This window comes from Piliocolobus tephrosceles, chromosome 2 (assembly GCF_002776525.5).
Source record: "Piliocolobus tephrosceles isolate RC106 chromosome 2, ASM277652v3, whole genome shotgun sequence".
In the NCBI taxonomy this organism is placed as follows: Eukaryota; Metazoa; Chordata; class Mammalia; order Primates; family Cercopithecidae; genus Piliocolobus; species Piliocolobus tephrosceles.
Window position 1 is genome coordinate 78,597,904 of NC_045435.1, and position 21,458 is coordinate 78,619,361.

At 37.8% G+C, this 21,458-nt stretch overlaps 1 protein-coding gene across 11 annotated transcripts in view; it reads right to left on the reverse strand.

Moving 5' to 3' along the window:
* Positions 1–21,458, reverse strand: part of SLMAP (sarcolemma associated protein) — a 179,472-nt gene that overhangs the window by 98,833 nt on the left and 59,181 nt on the right. For 7 of the 11 annotated variants that reach the window (XM_023200912.1, XM_023200900.1, XM_023200908.1 and 4 more), the window contains exon 2: positions 2,987–3,140. In XM_023200912.1, the coding sequence (XP_023056680.1) occupies positions 2,987–3,140 (154 nt within the window). The remainder of the gene's footprint in view (positions 1–2,986; positions 3,141–21,458) is intronic. The other 4 variants (XM_023200917.1, XM_023200904.1, XM_023200895.1 and 1 more) reach the window with 1 other exon arrangement.

A 21,458-nucleotide genomic window follows, 5' to 3' on the forward strand; every position in this document is an offset into this window, starting at 1 on the left:
TTATGCTAGGAAAACATCAATTTACTCTAATTTTTTCTTTTCTCTTGCTATAGGTAGCTATACAAGATTCTCTTATTATTCTTGTAGTATATCCTGTATTTGTGTTTTATTTCTCCTTTCTCATTTCTCATCTTGTATATTTTTGCTAGTATTTTTAACTTAATGCATTATGGTTTATTAATTACCTTGTTCACTGTTTTCTTTTTATTAATAAAAGAACCAGCATTTGGGTTTGTTTATCCCTTGCAGAATTTTTTGTCACTGTTTCATTAATTTCTGCTTTTATTTCTCTTTTTCAACTTCTTTTACTTACTCATTTTCTGATTAGTATCAGATTTCTTAATTGTCTTCTTTAACATGAAAGGAATTTAAGATTATTAATATTATCTGACTAAAAGACGTACTGTATTTTGGCATAAAAGTCTCCTCTCTTTACAATATAGTGTGAATTTTCCCTTTTGATTTCTTCTTTGATCCAGGGGTTATCTAGTAGTGTTGCATAATTTCAGGAGAATTCTCCAAGTGATTACAAAAGATTATCAAACCACTGTTTAGCAAAGGACAAAAATCAGTACTTTTTTTCTGGTATACCCTTAAACAGGTAGTACTCAACTGGTGACACAGCTGTATCCCAAGAGCCCGTGCTTAACATAAGTCAACTTTCTGAAGTCAGTAAGTACCAAAAGAAAACATTTTAAATGATGCAAGTTTTTTTTTAAACTAATCTCCTTAAAGTCAGCATAAAAGATAGGTAAAATTTCACAGAAGACTGTTAAAATCTAATGTTACTGACCAGGCGTGATGGCTTACGCCTATAAGCCCAGCACTTTGGGAGGCCAAGGCGGGCAGATCATGAGGTCAAGAGATCGAGACCATCCTGGCCAACATGGTGAAACCCCGTCTCTACTAGAAATACAACAATTAGCTGGGTGTGGTGGTGCGTGCCTGTAGTCCCAGCTACTCGGCAGGCTGAGGCAGGAGAATGGCATGAACCCAGGAGACAGAGCTTACAGTGAGCCGAAATCGTGCCACTGCACTCCAGCCTGGGCAACAAAGCGAGACTTCGTCTCAAAAAAAAAAAAAAAAAAATCTAATGTTACTAGAATAAGATTATACTAAGAGGAACTTTGAATCTCAGGGTCATCTTCTTAGCTTTCTATAGCATTTTCTAAAGAGTATCCCTCACAGATAGATGGGAAAAAAACAGTGAAAAGGAGGTTGGAAAGAGTTGCATTCTATAATGGCCACCTCCTTGGAAATCTGCATATATGTTAGCATATTAAAAACTCCAAGAAGTCCCGCTTATCTTAACTAAGTATTCTCTAAAGGTATTTCATTACCTCATCCTTTTTATCAATCAACACCTAATAATTCTCTTTAGGAAATGCAAGCCAAACAGACAGACATTCCTTGGAGAAAAAGACAATGTAATCAAATTATCTTCTTCTCTATGGGTTACTCACAGCCGGGGTTCCATTTAATGAGCTCGGTTTACTGTTTGCTGAATGACTTGGAGGTGTGATATGGCAAGAGCAGATATAGAAGTGTCTAATGCAGCTATTCCCAGTATGGTCATATATAAGTTGAATTCTCTTAGTAAGGAGTGTCAATATTTTGCACCAAAATACAAACCTTTCTTTTTTGGTTTACAATTGTAAATGGAAATTCCTAAGATGTTGGCCCTACCCAAATTCAAATATCAAAACCCAACTTTCTGAGGAGGCCAAAAAAACCCATTAAAAGTAATACTGCTGTTGCAATACCAGTGAAAGTATATGCATAAATATGCACATGAACACACACACACCAGCATCATCAGCATTATCATTATCACCATCATCACCATCTCTACTATGCAAAATGTCAGAGCCTGATGACTCTGACCAGTATCACCAGATCAGAGTATGTTCAGACAAATGAAGGGAGAAACTTGCCAAATGGTTGCACTATCCATATTAAACTAATAAAGTGGAACTAAACACTTATGGTTTTTATCCATTTAGTTTTATGACTTAGCTATATAATTTCGTGGTCATAAAGTAGACAGTGAACTAGGTAGAGGCAGGAAGCTTCTGAATTGTAAAAACAAAGATCAATCTACATTTATTTAGCTAAAGAACTTTCAGTTTCAAAAATTGTAAGACGTTAAATTTTATTTTATACTTGTGATAGCTACTATTAGCTGCCTACCTCTACTGCCTTTCCATCTTCTTTCTTGCTAAGAGAACTCTAATTTTGTTTGGGGTAACAATGCACACACAACCTGAAGGAATAAATCAAAATTTATCTATGTCAATCATAGATCTTCTTGCTCCCCTTCATGAGATTAAGTAACTTCACCAGACTTCTTTGTAGCTATAGGTAACTATGTATGGGATCTACCCATGTGTCCAGTGAAACCTAAGGAGAAATCTACTGGGAGGATTCTGCAAAAGATTGTTCTTTCAACATAAAAAGAGAGCCACACAAGAAGGCATTTTATCCCCATCTCATCCTTTTTGCCTAGGATACTGGTGTGAGGAAAATGATGCCTGGAGCTTGCAGCCATCATCTTATTACCATGAAGCAACAACCAAAAGCATGAGAAACTAAAATGTTTAAGACAGTAGAACAGGAAGACAGTAAGACCCTGGATCCCTGGTGATATCATTGAGTCAACTGAACAAATGAACATATCTGCCTCCAGATCTCTCATTAAGTCTCATTATCAACAATAAATATCCTGTGGTTTAAGCTTGTCTTGGTTGGGTATGCTGTCATTGCAGCCAATTGGTTCCTAACTGTGATGAAGAACATAAATTACTAATTAACACTTTAGAATTAAAATGTTAGAAGAGCAATAGGGAAAGTATGAGACTTTTAACTTTTCACTACATATAATGCTGTATTTAAATCACTTTCACAAGCATGTAATGTTTTGTAATGTCAAGTAAGAGAATGAAAAATTAACCCTTAAAAGACAAGTAATAAAAAAAGTGATCCATACCCGTACCTTTCCGTGTATTCTCTGTCACGTCTACCCCAAACTGGATAATGTCACCGGAAAGAATTTCACATGGTGGACTTTCTTCAGAGCCTCGACTCAATCTCTGGCTATTTATAAAAGTACCATTACTACTTTTAGTGTCTTGAAGATAAAACTGCAAAAAAAAAAAAAAAGTCACATATTAATAGTAATAATTCCAAATGTACTTTTAAAAAAAGTGCTTCCAGCTTTGCCAACTATTGCAGGTGAATTTTTCCCCTATTAATTCAAACCACTCGTTTCAGCTAAGGTTCTCCTTTAACATATATGAAATTAGAATCTGAAAACTAGGTGATTTAGAATTTAGCCACACAAAATGGTACAACCTCTTTGGAAGAGTTTGTCAGGTCCTCAAAATGTTAAACATAAAGTTAGTATACAACCCAGCAATTCCACTCCTAGGTATATATCCAAGAGAACTAAAAACATGTTCTCATAAAAACTTCTACACGAATGTTGGCATTATTCATAATAGCCAAAAAGGGAAAATAATCCAACTATCCATCAACTGATAAATGAGTCAACAAATGTGGTAGACATTCATATAACTAAATATTATTTGGCAATAAAGGGGTGAAGTATTGATAACATGCTACAACATGAATGAACGTTTAAAACATTACGTGAAGTAAAAGAAGTCAGTCACAAAAGACTGATGTATTATAATGATTCAATTTATATGAAACATCCAGAATAGGCAAGGCTATACAGACAAAAAGCACATGAGTGCTTACAAAAGGTTGAGGTGGCAGGAAGGAATGGGGAATGAGTACTAATGGGTACAAGGTTTCTTTTTGAGGTGATGAAAATATTCTAAGATTAGTGGTGATGGCTGTACAACTCTGAATATACTATACTCAAAACCACTGAATTGTATGCTTTAGAAGGTGAATTTTATAGTATATTCCTTATATGTGAATATAGCTATTTTTTTTAAAGGAAGGGAAGACCAGCTAGACAAAATTCTATCTTTCCATCTCACTTTTTTGTTTGTTTGCTTTTGAGACAGAGTCTCTCTCTGTCACCTAGGCTAGAGTGCAGAGGCAAGATCTCAGCTCACTGAAACCTCTGCCACTCAGGTTCAAGCGATTCTCCTGCCTTAGCCTTCCGAGTAGCTGGGACTACAGGTGCGAGCCACCACACCTGGCTAATTTTTTTGTGTATATTTTTAGTAGAGACGGGGTTTCGTCATGTTGGCCAGGCTGGTCTCAAACTCCTGACCTCAGGTGACCCACCCGCCTCGGCCTCCCAAAGTGCTGGGATTACAGGTGTGAGCCAGGGTGCCCAGCCTTTCCATCTCACTTTGTTTACTAGGATGTCTGGGTTAAATTAAAGAAAGTGTTTTTTGTTGCACAGGCAAGGGCAACTGGTTTTAGGTAATGCCTATAGTTAACAGCTATCAATCAGCTAACACAACTTGATATGAGGACTGATATATCTCACTAAATTCTTTGTGACAAAGCAGATTTGAGACACTAGAAAAATACTGGAATCAACTATAAAGGTACCAACTCTCTGACCTACCAAATTTGCTTCTCATCACTTGGGTAACCCTCCCTCTTTAAAAATGGAAAGGATAGCAGGAGGCACAGAAAGCCTAACTATTTATTACTTACAAATCCTTAAAAAATTTCAGCACAACTGGGATCACACACAACAGACTTACTAGGCAGAGAATCACCAGAAAAAAAAGGTGTACCTTTCTTTTTGGATTTTTCTACACTCTTCAGCCCTACTTATTTAATAACACATTTTCACTGAATTTCTTCCTAAGGAAGAAAGATAATAAGATACCTAATACACTATATATCAAAATATACTTTTGCCATCAGGCTCTCACTTAACATTAAAGCTATGATAAAGAGATTAGTACTTTAGGCCAGTTGTGGTGGCTCACGCCTATAATCCCAGAACTTTGGGAGGCCGAGGTGGGCAGATCACTTGAGGTCAGAGGTTCGAGACCAGCCTGGCCAACATGGTGGTGCATGGTGGTGTGGTGGCACACACCTGTAATCCCAGCTACTTGGGAGGCTGAGGCAGGAGAATCGCCTGAACTCTGGAGGCAGAGGTTGCAGTGAGCCAAGATCGTGCCCCTGCACTCCAGCCTAGAAAACTGAGCAAGACTGTCTCAGAAACAAACAAAAAAAGATATTACTACTTTCATTTATAAAGGAGAAAAGTGAGATGCAGGCATATTAAGTATCTTTCAAAAGTCACAGAACTGGGGAACACAGAAGCAAGGGTTCAAATAAGAAAATTAAAAGGGCCATTTTTCCTCATTACTTCACACCAACCTTTATGTTTCATTTATCCTTCACCCCTCCCACAGCTCTCTTCCAAAATTAAATATAACTAAAGACTAAGAAGCAATCTGCAGAAAATGTTCAAATGACATTTCATTTCATTAATTCGTAGCTGACAACTTAAAGGCCATGAGGCTGTCTATAAATGACTCATTCTCTGTTTATAATTCAAAATAGACCAACTGTTACTTTGATTAGCAGTTTGTATATCTAATTACAGACCATTAATTAAGAAAAGTGTGTTGATATTTTAAATACATTTGAAACTTACAGGACTTAACACTTCACCCTGGGAGATAAGGACAGACAATACTTTCAAGTAGGAATATTTACCCTCAAAATCTTTTCTGCACTGGAACTTAATGTTACATTGTATAAGAGAGTTGTTTTTTGTTTTAAATAAATATATTTTTGGGAAATGTGGTAATGTCTGGATTCTGGTCAGGTTATGTTCAGTAATATGTACCTGGGCAAGTTAAATAAGAGAATTATATGATATTTACAGTGGTTTTCAAACTTCAAGTTCTGATATATTAGTGGATTACTAAGTCAATTTAGTGAGTTGCAACTAGCATTTTTAAAAAAAAACATAAAATGGAACAGAATAAAAATAAAGAATACATTAGGTAAGGTTCATTACTGTTTAACACTTTGTTGAAAAACAAAAAGAAATACATGTATATATATACAACATATATATATATGTATATCAACACCTCATGTTTGTAGCTCCTATATAACCCTAAAACCACAACATATTTTCGAACTTAAAAGATTTTACATTAGGGCCCAGACACAGTGACTCATGTCTGTAATCTCAGCACTTCGGGAGGCCAAGGCAGGAGAAACACTTGAGCCCAGGAGTTCAAGACCAGCCTGGACAACAAAGTGAGACCCCATCCCTACAAAAAAAATAGAAAAAATCAGCTGGGCATGGTGGTGCAGGCCTGTAGTCCCAACTACTTGGGAGGTTGAGCTGGGAGGATAGCTTGAACCCTGGGAGGTTGAGGCTGCAATGAGCCATAATCACGCCACTATACTCCAGTCTGAGTAACAGCATGAACCCCTGTCTCAAAAAAAATTTTTTTTCTTACATCAATATTACCCCAGGGTCTTTTCATTCTTACATGTCTATATTACTGTCCAAAGCATACCATGGTACCTTTGGCCTCTGTTTAGCTTGAACATATAATTTACATTAGTTGCTCGTTCTTCTTCTGCTTTCAACCTGCTAATGGCTTTCAAATATCTTAGAATAAAATCCAAAGTCCTTACCATTGTAGCCCTACAGGATCTGGTCCTGGTTCCCTCACAACTCAATCACTCCCACTCTTTTCCTTCTGCATCCTTTTCAGTCACACTAACTTCTATTCATCCCCCTGACCCTCTGTACTTGTATACAGCTAGAGCACATTAGTTTAGTTCTCTACAGAAATACTTTCATTTATATAATTTAACCTTTTGCCCTTGGCTGTTTTGAAAGACTGATACATAAAAAAAAGATTCTGTACCTCTTGTAAAACAATTTACCATTAATCCGTCTACATTATGTATAGAAGTTATTCTATTTACTATCAGGTTAGGTTTCTAAGGTATAAAAATGTTAAACTAGGCTGGGCGTGATGGCTCATGCCTGTAATCCCAGCACTTTGGGAGGCCAAAGCAGGCGGATCACCTGAGGTCAGGAGTTCGAGACCACCCTGGTCAACATGGCAAAACCCCATCTCTACTAAAAATACAAAAAATTAGCTGGGCATGGTGGTGCTCGCCTGTTATCCCAGCTACTCAGTGGCAGTTGGGGGTTGAGACAGGAGAATTGCTTGAATCTGGGAGGCAGAGGTTGCCGTGAGCCAAGACCGTGCCATTGCACACTTCAGCCTGGGCAACAGAGTGAGACTCTGTCTCACTCATAAATAAATGTTAAACTGTTTGCAAGGGCCTAGAAAGGAAGTATGCTTATAGTCCCTGGGTACATTTCCAGCAAGTAGATATATTACTCGATCCTTTGTCAAATTAAAACCAGAAATATCCTTTTCCTCTATGCTGATAAACCTTCTTCTATCAGGTTTTTATTCCCTCCCCTTAAAAGAAGTTTTGACCACATTAAAAAAAAAAATAATAAAGAATCTGTCAAAGTCTTAACTATCTTTCTTTCCCAGTAGCCTAAGGAATGTCCTAGCGGCTCTAGTATTTGCGTTAGCCACCAGACATTCACTTTGATGTTGAACAGGTGAGTAAGGAGCTCTGAATTTAAAAACCCTGTGTGGCTTATGGCGAAAGTTCAACAGCAGCACTTTCATTGTTTTAAGGTTTTAATTCTTTCATCAACTCCTTGCTTTCCCTGAATAAACTTTAAGTTTCCAACAATCAGGCACTGATGGTGATCCTTGAACTGAAAAGTTTACCCCTGTCTCATCAGTCACTTTTCCTTGTCTCTTGCTGATTAACTTCAATGACACAGGAACAGCACTTCACAGGTTGCACAATTTGCTCTTTGGCCTTCAGAAAGTTCCTGCTGTAGATGAATTCATTCCATAAACATATACATTTTGCATCACTTTCAACTTTGCTATAATCTGTAAATGTTTTCATTTCCATTCTAATGACACATTGGTTCTTTTTAACTCTTTCTATATTGATAGGTTTTGCAATATCCAAACACCAACAGATTAATAACATTTGAACTAAAGCTTCAAAATAAAGCACAAATATAGGAGACACACCACAGGCCAGGGGCCACAAACTCTAAGTCCATACAGGGTAGTTCTTAAGACATGAATACAGAATGGATTCGAAGTAGATAGCAGATACTGCAACAAAAATTTTTAATCTCCCTGAATCACCACCTAAAATCAGAGTGACTAAGACAGCAAAACCAAAATCCCATGGGAAACATTTGTAGCAAAAGTAGGTGACACAGTAGCCACACAAACCCCAAAATAAGAGTGGGGAACACCACCAAGAGCCACAAGACTTGCATGGAATCAGCATCTTTGCAGAAGAATACATAAGGAAACAAAGTGGGCATTTGGGGACTTGAGGACAACACCAAAATAGCTATTAGGTGTTCACTGGATGGTATGGAGGCCAATTGAAAAAAAGCTGGGAATGGGAATGGTGTGGCTCAATCCAATAACGAGTGCAGGGTAAGTTCCTAAAAAGGCTGGAACAGTCTGAGCCATATAAATTCTTAAAACCAACCTACCAACCAAAGCTACCTTCCAGGATAGGGCTCCAAACTGAGGGAAAACTGCTGGAAGTGGAACCAAAATTGAGCAGAACGGGGACAATAGAGACAAGGAAAGAAAAGGTTCAGATAAAAGTAGAGAAAGGAAAGGGAAGACACCATATTTTTAAACGTTTTACAAAAACAACAGAAGAGGGAGCTCTGTGAATTAGAAAAGTTATCCTGAATCATGACCCCTTTTTAAAGTTTAGGAAAACCAATTTCATATAAAACTTAGCAACATCCATATAGTTATTTTAAGAAAAAAGAGAATAAGGAGCAGAATAGTATCTTTACAGATAATGAAAAACAGACCTTGGAAAGACATCAAAACTGTAAACTTCTATTTCAAAACAAGCTAAAAGACATTAGAAAAATAATTCAAGACATGAAAGAGCAAAATAAATCATAATTATACAACTCAAGAAAAGGTGAAATAACTCAAAAGAATAGAAGTAAAAGGAAAAATTTATTTTAGAAACGAATACAAATTAGAAGGATCACAAGAGTGATTAAATATAACTAATAATGCCTTAAAGTAAATAAAAGGTAAAAAGGGTAAAATTTTTTAAAACCATAAAGAATGAAGAAAGTGACATCAGCAAAATGCCAGAGTAGGCGGCTCCAAGCCTCTGTCTCCCCATAGAAACACTGAAAAACAAGCAGAAACTATCAGAACCAACTTTGTTAAAACTCTGGAAAACAGTCAAAGGTTTACAGCAACCAAGTAAACACTGAATCAAGAAAAAGGCAATTAAAATATAGGAAAGCTTTGTGGCATTACTTACCCTAGCCCCATCCCCCTCTCCAGCACAAAATAAGTCTTGGAGACATCAGCCTGCATTTCCAGTGTGGGACACCCTGGTACCTGGTTCCAGAGGGAGCAGAGCAGACCTTAATCACAAATTATTTTGTCTAATTTTCACCTGTCTGGGGCTACATGAAGAACTGGTGCAAGGCTTTCATCTTTGTTTTGCCTAACTCAGAACTCATCCAAGCTGGAAAAGTGGCTGGCATTGCTTAGTAAGTGGGGTTTACCCCAGGTGGTTCAACTTTAAAAAGGTATTTTATACTATAAAAATGTTTAAATGCCCCACATTTGTAGAAAATGGAAAAAAAAAACACACACACACAATCATCTCAATGCAGAAAAGGCATTTGATGAAATATAACATCTTTTCACAACAAAAGACTCAGAAAGCTAACATTAGAAGGGAACTTCCTCAACATGATAAAGGGCATTTATAAAAAACCCACAGCTAACATAATACTCAATAGTAAAAGACTGAAAGCATTCCCCTTGAGATCAAGAACAAGACAAGGATGCCGGCTTTCAACATTGCTATTCAACACTGTACTAGCAGTTTCTTGTCTAGAGACAAGAAAAAAAAAAAGGCATTGAAACTGGAAAGGAAGAAGTAAACTACGATTATTCACAGATGACATGATCCTATATATAGAAAACCCCATAGAATCCACACAAAAACTATGAGTTAAACAAATCCAGCAAATTTGCAGCTTACAAGGTTAACACACAAAAAACAGTGTTTCTACATACCAGCAATGAATAATTCAAAAAGAAAATTAAGAAGGCAATTCCATTTCCAGCTAGAAGAATAAAATACCTATGAATAAATTTAACCGAGGAGGTAAAAGACTTTTACATTTAAAAACTGTAAAATATTGCTGAAAAATATTAAAGATAGTCTAAATAAATATAAAGATGTCCCCATGTTCATGGATTGGAAGACTTAATACTGTGAAGGTATCAATATTATCCAAAACAATCCACAGATCCAGTGCAATCTCTATCAAAATTCCAATGACCACCTTTTCTGCAGAAATGGAAAAGTCAATCCTCAAATTCATATGGAAATTGCAAGGGACCTTGAGTAGGCAAAATAATCTTGAGAAAGAAGAACCAAGTTGGAAGATTCGTATTTCCTGAATTCAAAACTTACTACAGAGGTACAGTAATCGAAACACTGTGTTACTGGCATATGGACAGATATAAAAGATCAATGGAATAGAATCTGGAGTCCAGAAATAAATCCAAACATCTACAGCCTAGTGAATTTCAAAGTCCACTCAATGAGGAAAGAATCGTCTTCAATAAATGACGCTGGAACAACTGGAGAGACACATGCAAAAGAGTAAAGTTGGACCCCTGCCTCATACCATACACTTGTTTCCCATTCATACACTGTTCTCCTGATTTCCTTTAGTTCTTTGACCATGATTTCCTTCAGCTCTTTGGGTATATTTAAGATAAAGTCTTTGTCTGATAAGTCCAATGCCCACATTTCCCCAAGGATGGTTTCTGTCCAGTTTTCCCCCAGCAATGGGCCATACTTTCCTCTTTCTTGTATGCTTTTTAATTTTTTCTGGATATTTTGAATATTGTAATGTGGTAAGTCTGGAAATCAGGCTCCCTTCTCTCCCCAGGATTGCTGTTGTTACTTGATGAGGGTGGCAGTCAGCCATTTGTTTAGCGAATTTTCCAACCTATTCTTTGCAAGGATTATACTCCCTGCCATGTGTTCACTGAAGTCTCTGTTATCTCTGCAGTCATCCAGTGACCTAACACAGATTTCCTTAAATGTCTGGATCCAATAAGAAAAGGAGTTCGAGGGAATGTTCTGTCTCTTTAAATCTTAATTCGAGGGAATGTTCTGTCTCTTTAAATCTTAAATGGCTAATGCCAAGTAAGTCACTTCAACTTGTGGGGGTTGAAACAGCTGGCACCTCAGCAATTAAAAATAGCAACATAATACACAATCCCCATTTTTAAAGGTCCCAAATGCCCACCCGGGGACCAGCAAGTCACACCAGGAACACAGGCAACCATCACCTGGCTCCTACAGGATTGAGGGATGGGAGATGGTAGCTACTATACCAAACACCAAAACAATGAAATTCTTTGAAACTCACCAGCCTCTTTCCTCATCAAGTACTCCCTTGGATGCTGCAAATGTTCTACTAGATTCCAGAGTTCCAAAATAGTTGCTTCAGGCAGTTCATGCCAGCTCAATAGTTATTTCGGTGGCAGAATCAATTCAGAGATTCCTACTCTACCTTTTTCCATGGCATCAGATTAAGAAACTGAGCCTCAGGCATATTAAGCAGTGTCATGGCCTCACAGATACTGCAGATTTAACACTGTTATTCCGATAAAATTTCCACACTGCCTTTCTTCCCTACTTAAACACTCTCTGGTCTTTGATTCCAAACTTACGAAATCCCATTTCATTTATGAAGACTTCCTGAAGCAATCAGAATACAAAGAGCCAATTTCAACTCTACCTCCATCATTAAGGCAAATCACTTAGTCTGTAACATTTAGTTGGCACCCATCTTGGAGAGACTGCACATCCATAAAATCATATGCAGAGCAACCCTAAACTGAGAATAAATTAAGACAGTATGAATTAAGTACCAAAATCCTGAGAGCCTGGTGGGAAACATAGTTAGGCATAATCAGTTGCTAAGGAAGCATTTATGAGTGAGGGTGGTAATCAGAATGAAAAGACAAGCAGAAAGAGGAGGAGAAGGAGGAGGAGGAGGAGGAACAGGTATTGCAGCAAATTTATATATAGCTAAGGCCCCCAGAGGGTAACAAAAACCAAACAAAGGAACAAGTGGAAAAATGCAAGATACAGCTGTAAAGAGAGGGCCTTCGGCACTGGACTAAGAAGTTGCAGTTTCTTAAGACAGAAGGCACTACTGACAGAGTTGATGAAAATACTGTTTTAGGGAGATTAATCCAACAGCTTTGATGATCTAGCAGCTGTGTGTAGGATGAACTGCAGTGGGAGTCACTAGAAATAAGGAGACCCATGATTTGTTCACTTTTGCGACCAACAATTTAGTTGCTTCTTAGAGTATACAAACTTAGTCATTATATGCATGTTCAACATTAATTAATTTATTTATATAACCTTTCTGGTTTCCTGGCTAACAAGGCATCACACATTTAATTGTGCCACTGAAGGAGGAAATAAAAAGCTTTATTCATATTCTATAGGAAAATATATACAAAAGTGGTGAAATGTTTTCACCAAAATGAAATCTCATATGTAAACTAGAATGAAACTTGCCAATATATTACCCGAAGGTCTTACAAATGATGTTAATTTGCCAAGATTTTTTCCACCTAGTGACATTCTAGACGTGTTCACTGTACAATAAATCTTTCTTTCAGGGCCAGCTCACAAGGAAAAGTGGAGAAAGAAAAAGTATTTCTGCATGGGAACTGAGATAAGTCTCTACATGGAAGCTGAGATAAGATTATGAAAGACAGAAATAGGGAAAGTGGGAAAAATAAATTTTTAAAAGTATAATCAAAACAGTATAAAGCATACAAAACACAGAATTATTATATCTTTCTTAAATATGCTTTCGAATTAAGACAATCCTTCACTGAGAATTCAGGACAAAGTAAATTAGATTTCTGAATCTCAGACACCTATGTTGAATTCCGAAAGCCTCTATATACCTGTCAGGGTCATCTAAAAACTTGTAAGATCCCCCTTAATTTGCCTTAAGTCCTATAGATAAAGGAGGGCCTGGACCTTAATGGGGCCCTATTCACCAGGCAGTAGGGGCAGGAGTGAGACTGGGACCTACCTAAAATGAGAATTCCTAAGATGAGGCAAGCTTGAGAGAAAACCTGGATATGGAGGACAAAGTCGACCAGGAGGAACAGGACCAGAGAGAGTTGAGTCGCCCGCTGGAGGTATCTCCAAGGTTTGCTTACCTATCTCCCTGGAATTGCCCCTTGCAGCCTCTCTGAGATGGTCACTAGGAGGGCAGAATCAATTCTACAATGTTGGCAGAGGTCCAGATTACCCTGCAAGGCAAAGAGAGCCTGCATGTATGGAACCTTGGACCATTTGCCCTCGCGTTTACAGATAAAGTTCTGAGAGATGGGGTGTGTGGGGGGGGGGGAGCTGAAAGCCTACAGTAAATTCTAATTTGGCAGTGATTAGCCTATTTCCCACACCCCAAAACTGACTGGTTGATAAGAAAATTCTGATTATTTTTTCCTCTCGGGGTGTGTTAATCACAGCAAAAAGCAGCTGTTTGTCTTTGAGGCTCCTACTTAACTGATACTAAAGAACAGACAGTGATCTCAAACTCAGTCTTTTAGACACCAAAAAGTCTCTAATTACCTCAAAGGATATCAAAATTATTAATACCAATGTTTTAAATATTACATATTTTACCCAAATGTCATGTATTTTAGCATATTAGGAATAGAATGAGGGGATACTGTGATATCGTAAATATGCAATACTTTCACACTTCATGATTCTCCTCACAAAATGTTAAACCATTCTGAGGTCAGCTGAAACAAAAACAAAATAATTGCACCACCACTCTTAATCTCTGTTAAAAAATCTTCACACAGACCAGGCACAGTGGCTCACACCTGTAATCTCAGTGCTTTGGGAGATGGAGGGGAAGGATCGCTTGAGCCCAGGAGTTCAAGACCAGCCTGGGCAACATGGTGAGACTTTGTCTTTACAAAAAATCCAAAAACTACCTGGGTGTGGTGGTGTGTGCCTGTGGTCCCACCTACTTGGAGTCTGAGGCGGGAGGATCACTTGAGCACAAGAGTTTGAGGCTGCAGTGAGCTATGATGCACCACTGTACTCTAGGTTTATGACAGAGTGAGACCCTGTCTCAAAACAAACAACAAAAACAACACCTTACCCATAGAATAACAGCCTTATTTGCCACAAAAGGAAATACTTGTGATCACATTTGTGGGAAAAAAGAACAAGGTCACTAGGTTTAAAGCCTTATAAACTGTTTAATAATGTATACAATGGGCTCCATCTAAGGATCGTTGATATTGATCTATATAGTCATTAAGAGGTAGTAGAGAGAGAAACTAAAAGAAAAAAATTTCCATTAAAGATTGGTAAAATTGGAAAATCATAGGAATGTGGATCTTATGGGGGTGGGGGGGAATCTGTCCACACACAAATAATTTATTTGGCAAACAAATTCAGTGGAAATGTTAAAAGACACAAATAGTACACCTGCCCGAAAAAGAACATACATAGCTTTTAAAAATGCCTTAAATTTCTAAGGTAATGAAAATAATAATGATGGCCTTTTCATTCTTTAGGCACAATCATTAAAGTTGGCATATAACTTTGTTTAAAACATCCTGGTCTTTACTCGTATTTCTTTGTTTTTAGTGATAGTTAATTCTTTGAGAGATTTATCTCCTCAAGGCTTTGAAAATTTAGACATCCACAGGTGAGATCTTTAAAAATTATAATAATTCTACTTTGAAAGACAAAGCAAACAAAGTTTCTGGGGACCATAAGTGAATAAATGGAAATAATAACAATGCAATTTATGAAACAGTCATTTTGTCTGAGATGGGAAATGACTATTTGGAAGAAGGAAAATAAACCCCTTACGTGAGTTTAGTACAGAGGCTCTCATTTTTCTGCTGCCACATGATTCAGCTGTTCAAACACCTCTCATGATATCCAGCACTTCTCAGAATTAGCAATGCTCCCAGTTAAGAATCACTAATTCTTTAAAAATTTTGAACTGAAATTCAGTAACAGAAAGTATCACATTCAAATTCTCTCTCTATGACTTAAACATAAGTCCCTAGACATTTTTCCCCAGGAAGTTTTCGGGGCCAAAGCTTATGAAGGTATGAAGTTTTCTTTTAAAAGCATTGCTGATTTCTTTCACTACCATCAAAGGTAACATCACTTATATCCAGAATTCAGGTATACAGAAGTTTTAACAAAGAAAGGAAGACCAAAGAAAGAATTATTCTACGGTGACAAAAGGGTACCACATAATTTACAATAATCATTGCCAGTTTTTGAGTGCTTAACCTCTGCTTGGATAAACTACTCTGCATGCATTTTTTCACTTAATCTATAAAACAACCTTATTAGGCAGATGTTATATTATCCCCATACTTCAGATAAAGAAATCAGGACTACGGCCAGGCGCAGTGGCTCACACCTGTAATTCCAGCACTCTGGGAGGCCGAGGCAGGCGGATCACCTGAGGTTGGGAGTTCAAGACCAGCCTGACCAACATGGAGAAACCCTGCCTCTACTAAAAATACAAAATTAACTGGGTGTGGTGGCGCATGCCTGTAATCCCAGCTACTGGGGAGGCTGAGACAGGAGAACTGCTTGAACCTGGGAGGTGGAGGTTGCAGTGAGCCGAGGTCGTGCCATTGCACTCCAGCCTGGGCAACAAGGGCGAAACTCCATCTCAAAAAATAAATAAATAAATAAATAAATAAATAAGGACTAAAAGAGGTTAAGTAACTTGCCAAAGGGTCTCCTAAGCTCGTAAACTTTTCATCTCAACCATTCTGCTATACTACTTAATGTTCATCTGGCAATTTTATATCCACTATCTCTACTATTTCTCCAGACCTCCTATAAAACAGCAATGATTTTGTTCATTTTATAAATCAGTAAATTTAGGCTGACAAACCAAGTGACCCATCTATAGTCACAATGGTAAAAATAGTAAAACAGCAATCAGACCTTCTGATGCCAAATCATCAGGAAAGGTAAGCTTTTAAAAATTCCTTTCAGAAATTCATTCACTACCTGCTACCACCTATTTGACACACAATTCTAATAAATTTGGGTTTTCTGGTTTCTGTGTCCATGACAGAGTAGAAGGGAACTAGCTTTTGCTCATGCTAGGAACTATGCTAGGTACTTTACATACACTACCTCATCTAAACTTCAGAACACTATGAAATAAGCAGCATCCTACATGAGCAGAGTGAGGAGTTAAAACCTAAGTCCAAAGATTATACAGAAAGAACAGCAAACAAGGCCTGTTAGACTCCTCACGAATATGGCAAATTCTCTGAAGATTGGGATATCCCCAGTCCTAAACAAAATGTCTTCTGAGCAGGAACCAAATAAATATTTTAAATAAATATTACATGATTGTAACATCTACAACCTAGACTCATCTCATCATTTACCCATCAGTTTCCTGAGCATCTCTTTACAGAAATTCAGTCAGCAGCCACTAATAATAGAATGGACTTGTGACCATCAGAAATCACTTACAGTAAGTACATAATAATGGCAATAATACTATCAGTAATAATAAATAATGTCAATAAAACTTCAGGGCATCTAATGTGTCACCAATTCCTATGATTTCTGATTCAGTAAAATCTCTCAATTCCATACTGCCTTTCCCTTCCGATTACAATTCCTCTTACCCTAACCATTGCCAACATACTTCCACACTCTACACCCTCCACACTGATGCTAGACTTACTCCCTAAAACACAAACCTGATCACATTGTTTCACTTTATAAAAGGACTGTTGACCCTCTGCTGACTTCAAAATCAAGTCCAAGAGCTGTGACTTTCGAAGTCTTTCAAAATGACCCTAATCACCCTATCTAACCTAATCTTCCTCTTTTCCTCAAAATACTATCCATTCCACCCTTGCTTAACTACTAGCAGTGCCCTGTATAAGCCCCAGGCCTCTCTGTCTTTCCTTATCCTGGTCTCGGACTTCAAAAGCCCTTTGCTTCCACCCACCCGTACTCTCTACCTGTTAAAAGTCACCTTTTCTTTCTGAAGTTCAGTTTAAATATCTTAACAAATAAAATTTCTTTCAGATAACATTTCTCACAAAATAAACACTTTCCCCCAACTAAATCCAAGACTTGGGCTTTACTCCAAGTTATGCAGCTAACTCTCAAATCACTATTTCCAAACTACACTTTGAGTACCACTATAATCCGATCTTTTCCATATAACATTCATTCCCTGTCAGTAAATTCCAAAAGGCACAAGTCACAAATGACTTCTTTAAATGTAGAAGCAATAAATGATGTAATTCATACTATAAAATGGAAGCTATTAAGTTGTGACTTAACATAAAGTAGGCCACACTGTATTACATCCAAATAATGGATGCTATATGGAACAGAGCATACATTAAAGGTTTAAATTTGGCTGGGTGCTGTGGCTCACACCTGTAATCCCAGCACTTTGGGAGGCCAAGGTAGGTGGATCACTTGAGGCAAAGAGTTCGAGACCAGCCTGGCCAACATGGAGAAACCCCATCTCTGCTAAAAATATAAAAATTAGCCAGGCGTGGTGGCACACAACTATAATCCCAGCTGCTGGGAGGCTGAGGCAGGAGAATAGCTTGAACCTGGGATGCAGAAGCTGCAGTGAACCGAGATCACGTCACTGTACTCCAGCCTGAGCAACAAAGCAAGATTCCATCTCAAAAAAAAAAAAAAGGTTTAAATTCAAGCTCTATCACTTTCTAACTTATTGTGTGACCCTACTTAACCTCTTTGAGCCTCCCTTCACCTATATTTAAATCAAAGATAGCATCAGTACCTACCTCACAATGTTTGTTGTAAAGGTTAAAGGATATAAAGCATTAGCACAGTATTAGTACATAGTAACTGCTAAACAAAGGTAGCTATTATTATTAAGCTCACAGAATATGTGTAAAGACTTAATCACTTTGATTTTTTTCAGTCAGAGAACTGATTCAGGACTTTCCTTTATTGGTTAAGGTTCTTAAAAATAAGGTTCTTTGACAATTACTTAAACAGCTGATAGAAAAAAAAAAAAGGCAACGCTGGCACAGTGGCTCACACCTGTAATCCCAGCACTTTGGGAGGCTAAGGTGGGAGGACTGTCTGAGTCCAGGAGTTCAAGACCAGCCTGGGCAAGATGGTGAGACACTGCTCTTAAAAAAAAAAAGATATAAATAGATCGGTAACAGCTGAACTCTAATATATACACGTGTTAAATATATAATATATATAATATTTTATGGTTATTATCAGAATGATATGGTTATAAATAACCATAATATTTATAATATTCACGGTAATATTCATGTGTGATGGGGGCAGCAGTGTACTACTGCGTAGAAAGAAGGAAGTTGCTAAGCCTTTGTCTCATAGCATGGACTGAACACCAATTATAACAAATACAAAACACTGCGATATGGGTTAGGGCAGGGGTCCCTAATCCATAGTTAGTATTGATATTGGTCTGTGACCTGTTAGGAAATGGGCCACACAACAGGAGGTGAGCAGAGGGCGAGTGAGCATTACCACGTGAGCACCACCTCCTGTCAGATCAATGGTGGCATTAGATTCTCACAGAAGTGCAAACCCTATTGTGAACAATGCATGTGAGGGATCTAGGCTGCACATCTAACTAATGCCTGATGATCTGAGATGGAACAGTTTCATCCTGAAACCATCCCCTGCCTACCATCCATGGAAAACCAGTCTTCCATAAAACCAGTCCCTGGTGCCAAAAAGGTTGGAGACCGCTGGATTAGGGAATCCCGAAGTTTTGGAGGGTTTTTGAGACAGAGTCTTGCTCTGTAACCCACGCTAGAGTACAGTGGGTAATCACAGCTCACTGCAGCCTCAACCTCCCAGGCTCAAGAGATCCTCCCAGTGTGAGTAGCTGGGACTACAGGCACACATCACCACACCCAGCTAATTTTTTTTGTTTGGTTTTGTTTTGTTTTTGTAGAGACAGGCCTCACTTTGTTGCCTGGGTTGGTCTCAAACTCCTGGCCTCAAGTGTTTCTCCTGCCTCAGCCTCCCAAAGTCCTGGGATTATAGGCATAAGCCACTGCGTCCAGCCCTAAGTGAAGTTATATCAAGAAGAAATTACTAGTCAGCTCTCATGTATATGTAAGTATGCTTAGAATATACAGACTAGTATATCTATAACTATTCAATTAACAGTGTGAACCAATTTATGAATAAATTAAGCTAAATAGTATTTAGCAGATGTCATAATTTCTTTTCTAAACCAGGGTCCTACTGTACTCCTGGCCCTAAGTAACAGGGCTGGAAACCCAGTCAAGCCACAGAATAATGCTCAAAAGGCTAGGCGCGGTGGTTCACAACTGTAATCTCTGCAATTTGAGGTTGAAGTGAGCACACTGCTTGAGTCCAGGAGTTTAAGACCAGCCTGGGCAACAAAGTGAGACCTTGTCTCTACAAAAAATCAAAATATGAGGCAGGAAGACCACTTGAGCCCAGGTGATTGAAGCTGCAATGATCCATGATCATGCCACTGCACTCCCGCCTGGGTGACAGAGATGGACGATGAAAGGAAGGAAGGCAGGCAACTGAAGGACACCCTGTGACGGGTTCACCCTGAGAGAGGGGCTTGTGACTTGGAAAGTATTGCGGGGAGAAAAAAATAAAATAGAAAAAAAAAAAAAAAGAACGCTCATAGAAGGTCATAACTCACTCTATTCAAAACTCAAAATGCTACTTGGGACACCCTATAAGGATAAGGGTGTGCCATTACACCTTCCTATATTATTTGAAATTTCCATTTAAAAAAAAAAAAAAAAAGACACGTATGGGAAGGCACAAACAGGCACCTGACGCCAAAACTCTCAAGAGACCTAAAAAGCTCAGGAAAACAGGCAGCTAACAAGATGTTTAATATAAGTTTGGCAAAGACTAAGATTAGTGATCATTGGCTCTAGCAAGAATGTGGAGGAAACAACATTTTCATATGCATCATCTCTCAGTATCCGTGGAGAGGACTGAGACCAAATTCACCACAGATATTCAAGACCCTTTTATAAAATGATGTAGTAGTTGCATAACACCTACACACATCCTTCTATATACTTTAATTCATCTCTAGACTACTTAGAATACCTAATACAAATACAAATACTTCATAAATAGTTGTTATAATGTATTGTTTAGAAAATGACAAAAAAAAATTCTGTACATGTTCAGTACAGACGCAACCATCCTTTTTTCCCCCAAATATTTTCTATCCAAAATTGCCTGAATCCATGGATGTGTAACCCATGGATACAGAAGGCCCACTGTCCTGGACATGAGAGTATAAACTGATACAACTTTGTTGGAAAATGATTCATCAATGTTTATTAAAATTTTAAAAGTTTATACCTGGTTGGGTATGGTGGCTTTAATCCCAGCACTATGGGAAGTCAAGCCAGGAGGATCTCTTGAGTCTAGGAGTTCGAGACCAGCCTGGCCAACATGGTGAAACCCCATCTCTACCAAAAATACAAAAATTAGCTGGGCATGGTGGTGCATACCTCTAATCCCAGCTGCTTGGGAGGCTGAGGCAGGAGAATCACTTAAACTCAGGAGGTGGAGGTTACAGTGAGCCAAGATCACACCACTGCACTCCAGCCTGGGCAACAGAGCAAGACTCCGTCACCAAAAAAAAAAAGAAAAAAAAGCATCCAAATGGAAAGGACGAAATAAAATTATCTGTTTGTAGATTATATAGTCCTGTATGTAGAAAACCCTAAATGGTCCAGAAAAAAACTGTTAAGAATAAATGAATTCAGCAAAGTAGTAAGATACAAAGACAATATAGGAAAACCAGTTGCATTTCTATACACTAAACAATGAACAATCCAAAAAGGAAATTACAAAAACAATCCCATTTTCGTAGCATCAAAAAGAACTAACTTAGGGGGTTGGGAAAGGGGTTAAGAAAAAAAAAAAGTAAAAATTTTAAAAAATTGTTAATGAATTAACTTAGGAATTAACTTAACCAAAGAGTTAAGATATTTGTACAATGAAAACTATAAAACATTACTGAAAGAAATTAAAGAAGACATAAATAAAAACATATTCCATAATCAGAGAAGTGTTAATACTGTTAAGATGTCAACACTACCCAAAGCAATCAATAGATTCAATATAATCCCTATCAAAATCCTAGTGAGGTTTTTTTGCAAAATTAGAAATGCTCATCCTAAAACTTACACAGAATTTCAATGGCCAAAACAATCTTGAAAAAGAAAACAAAACTTGAGGATTCATACCTCCTTCTTCCTACTACAAAGCTACACTAATCAAAGCTACAC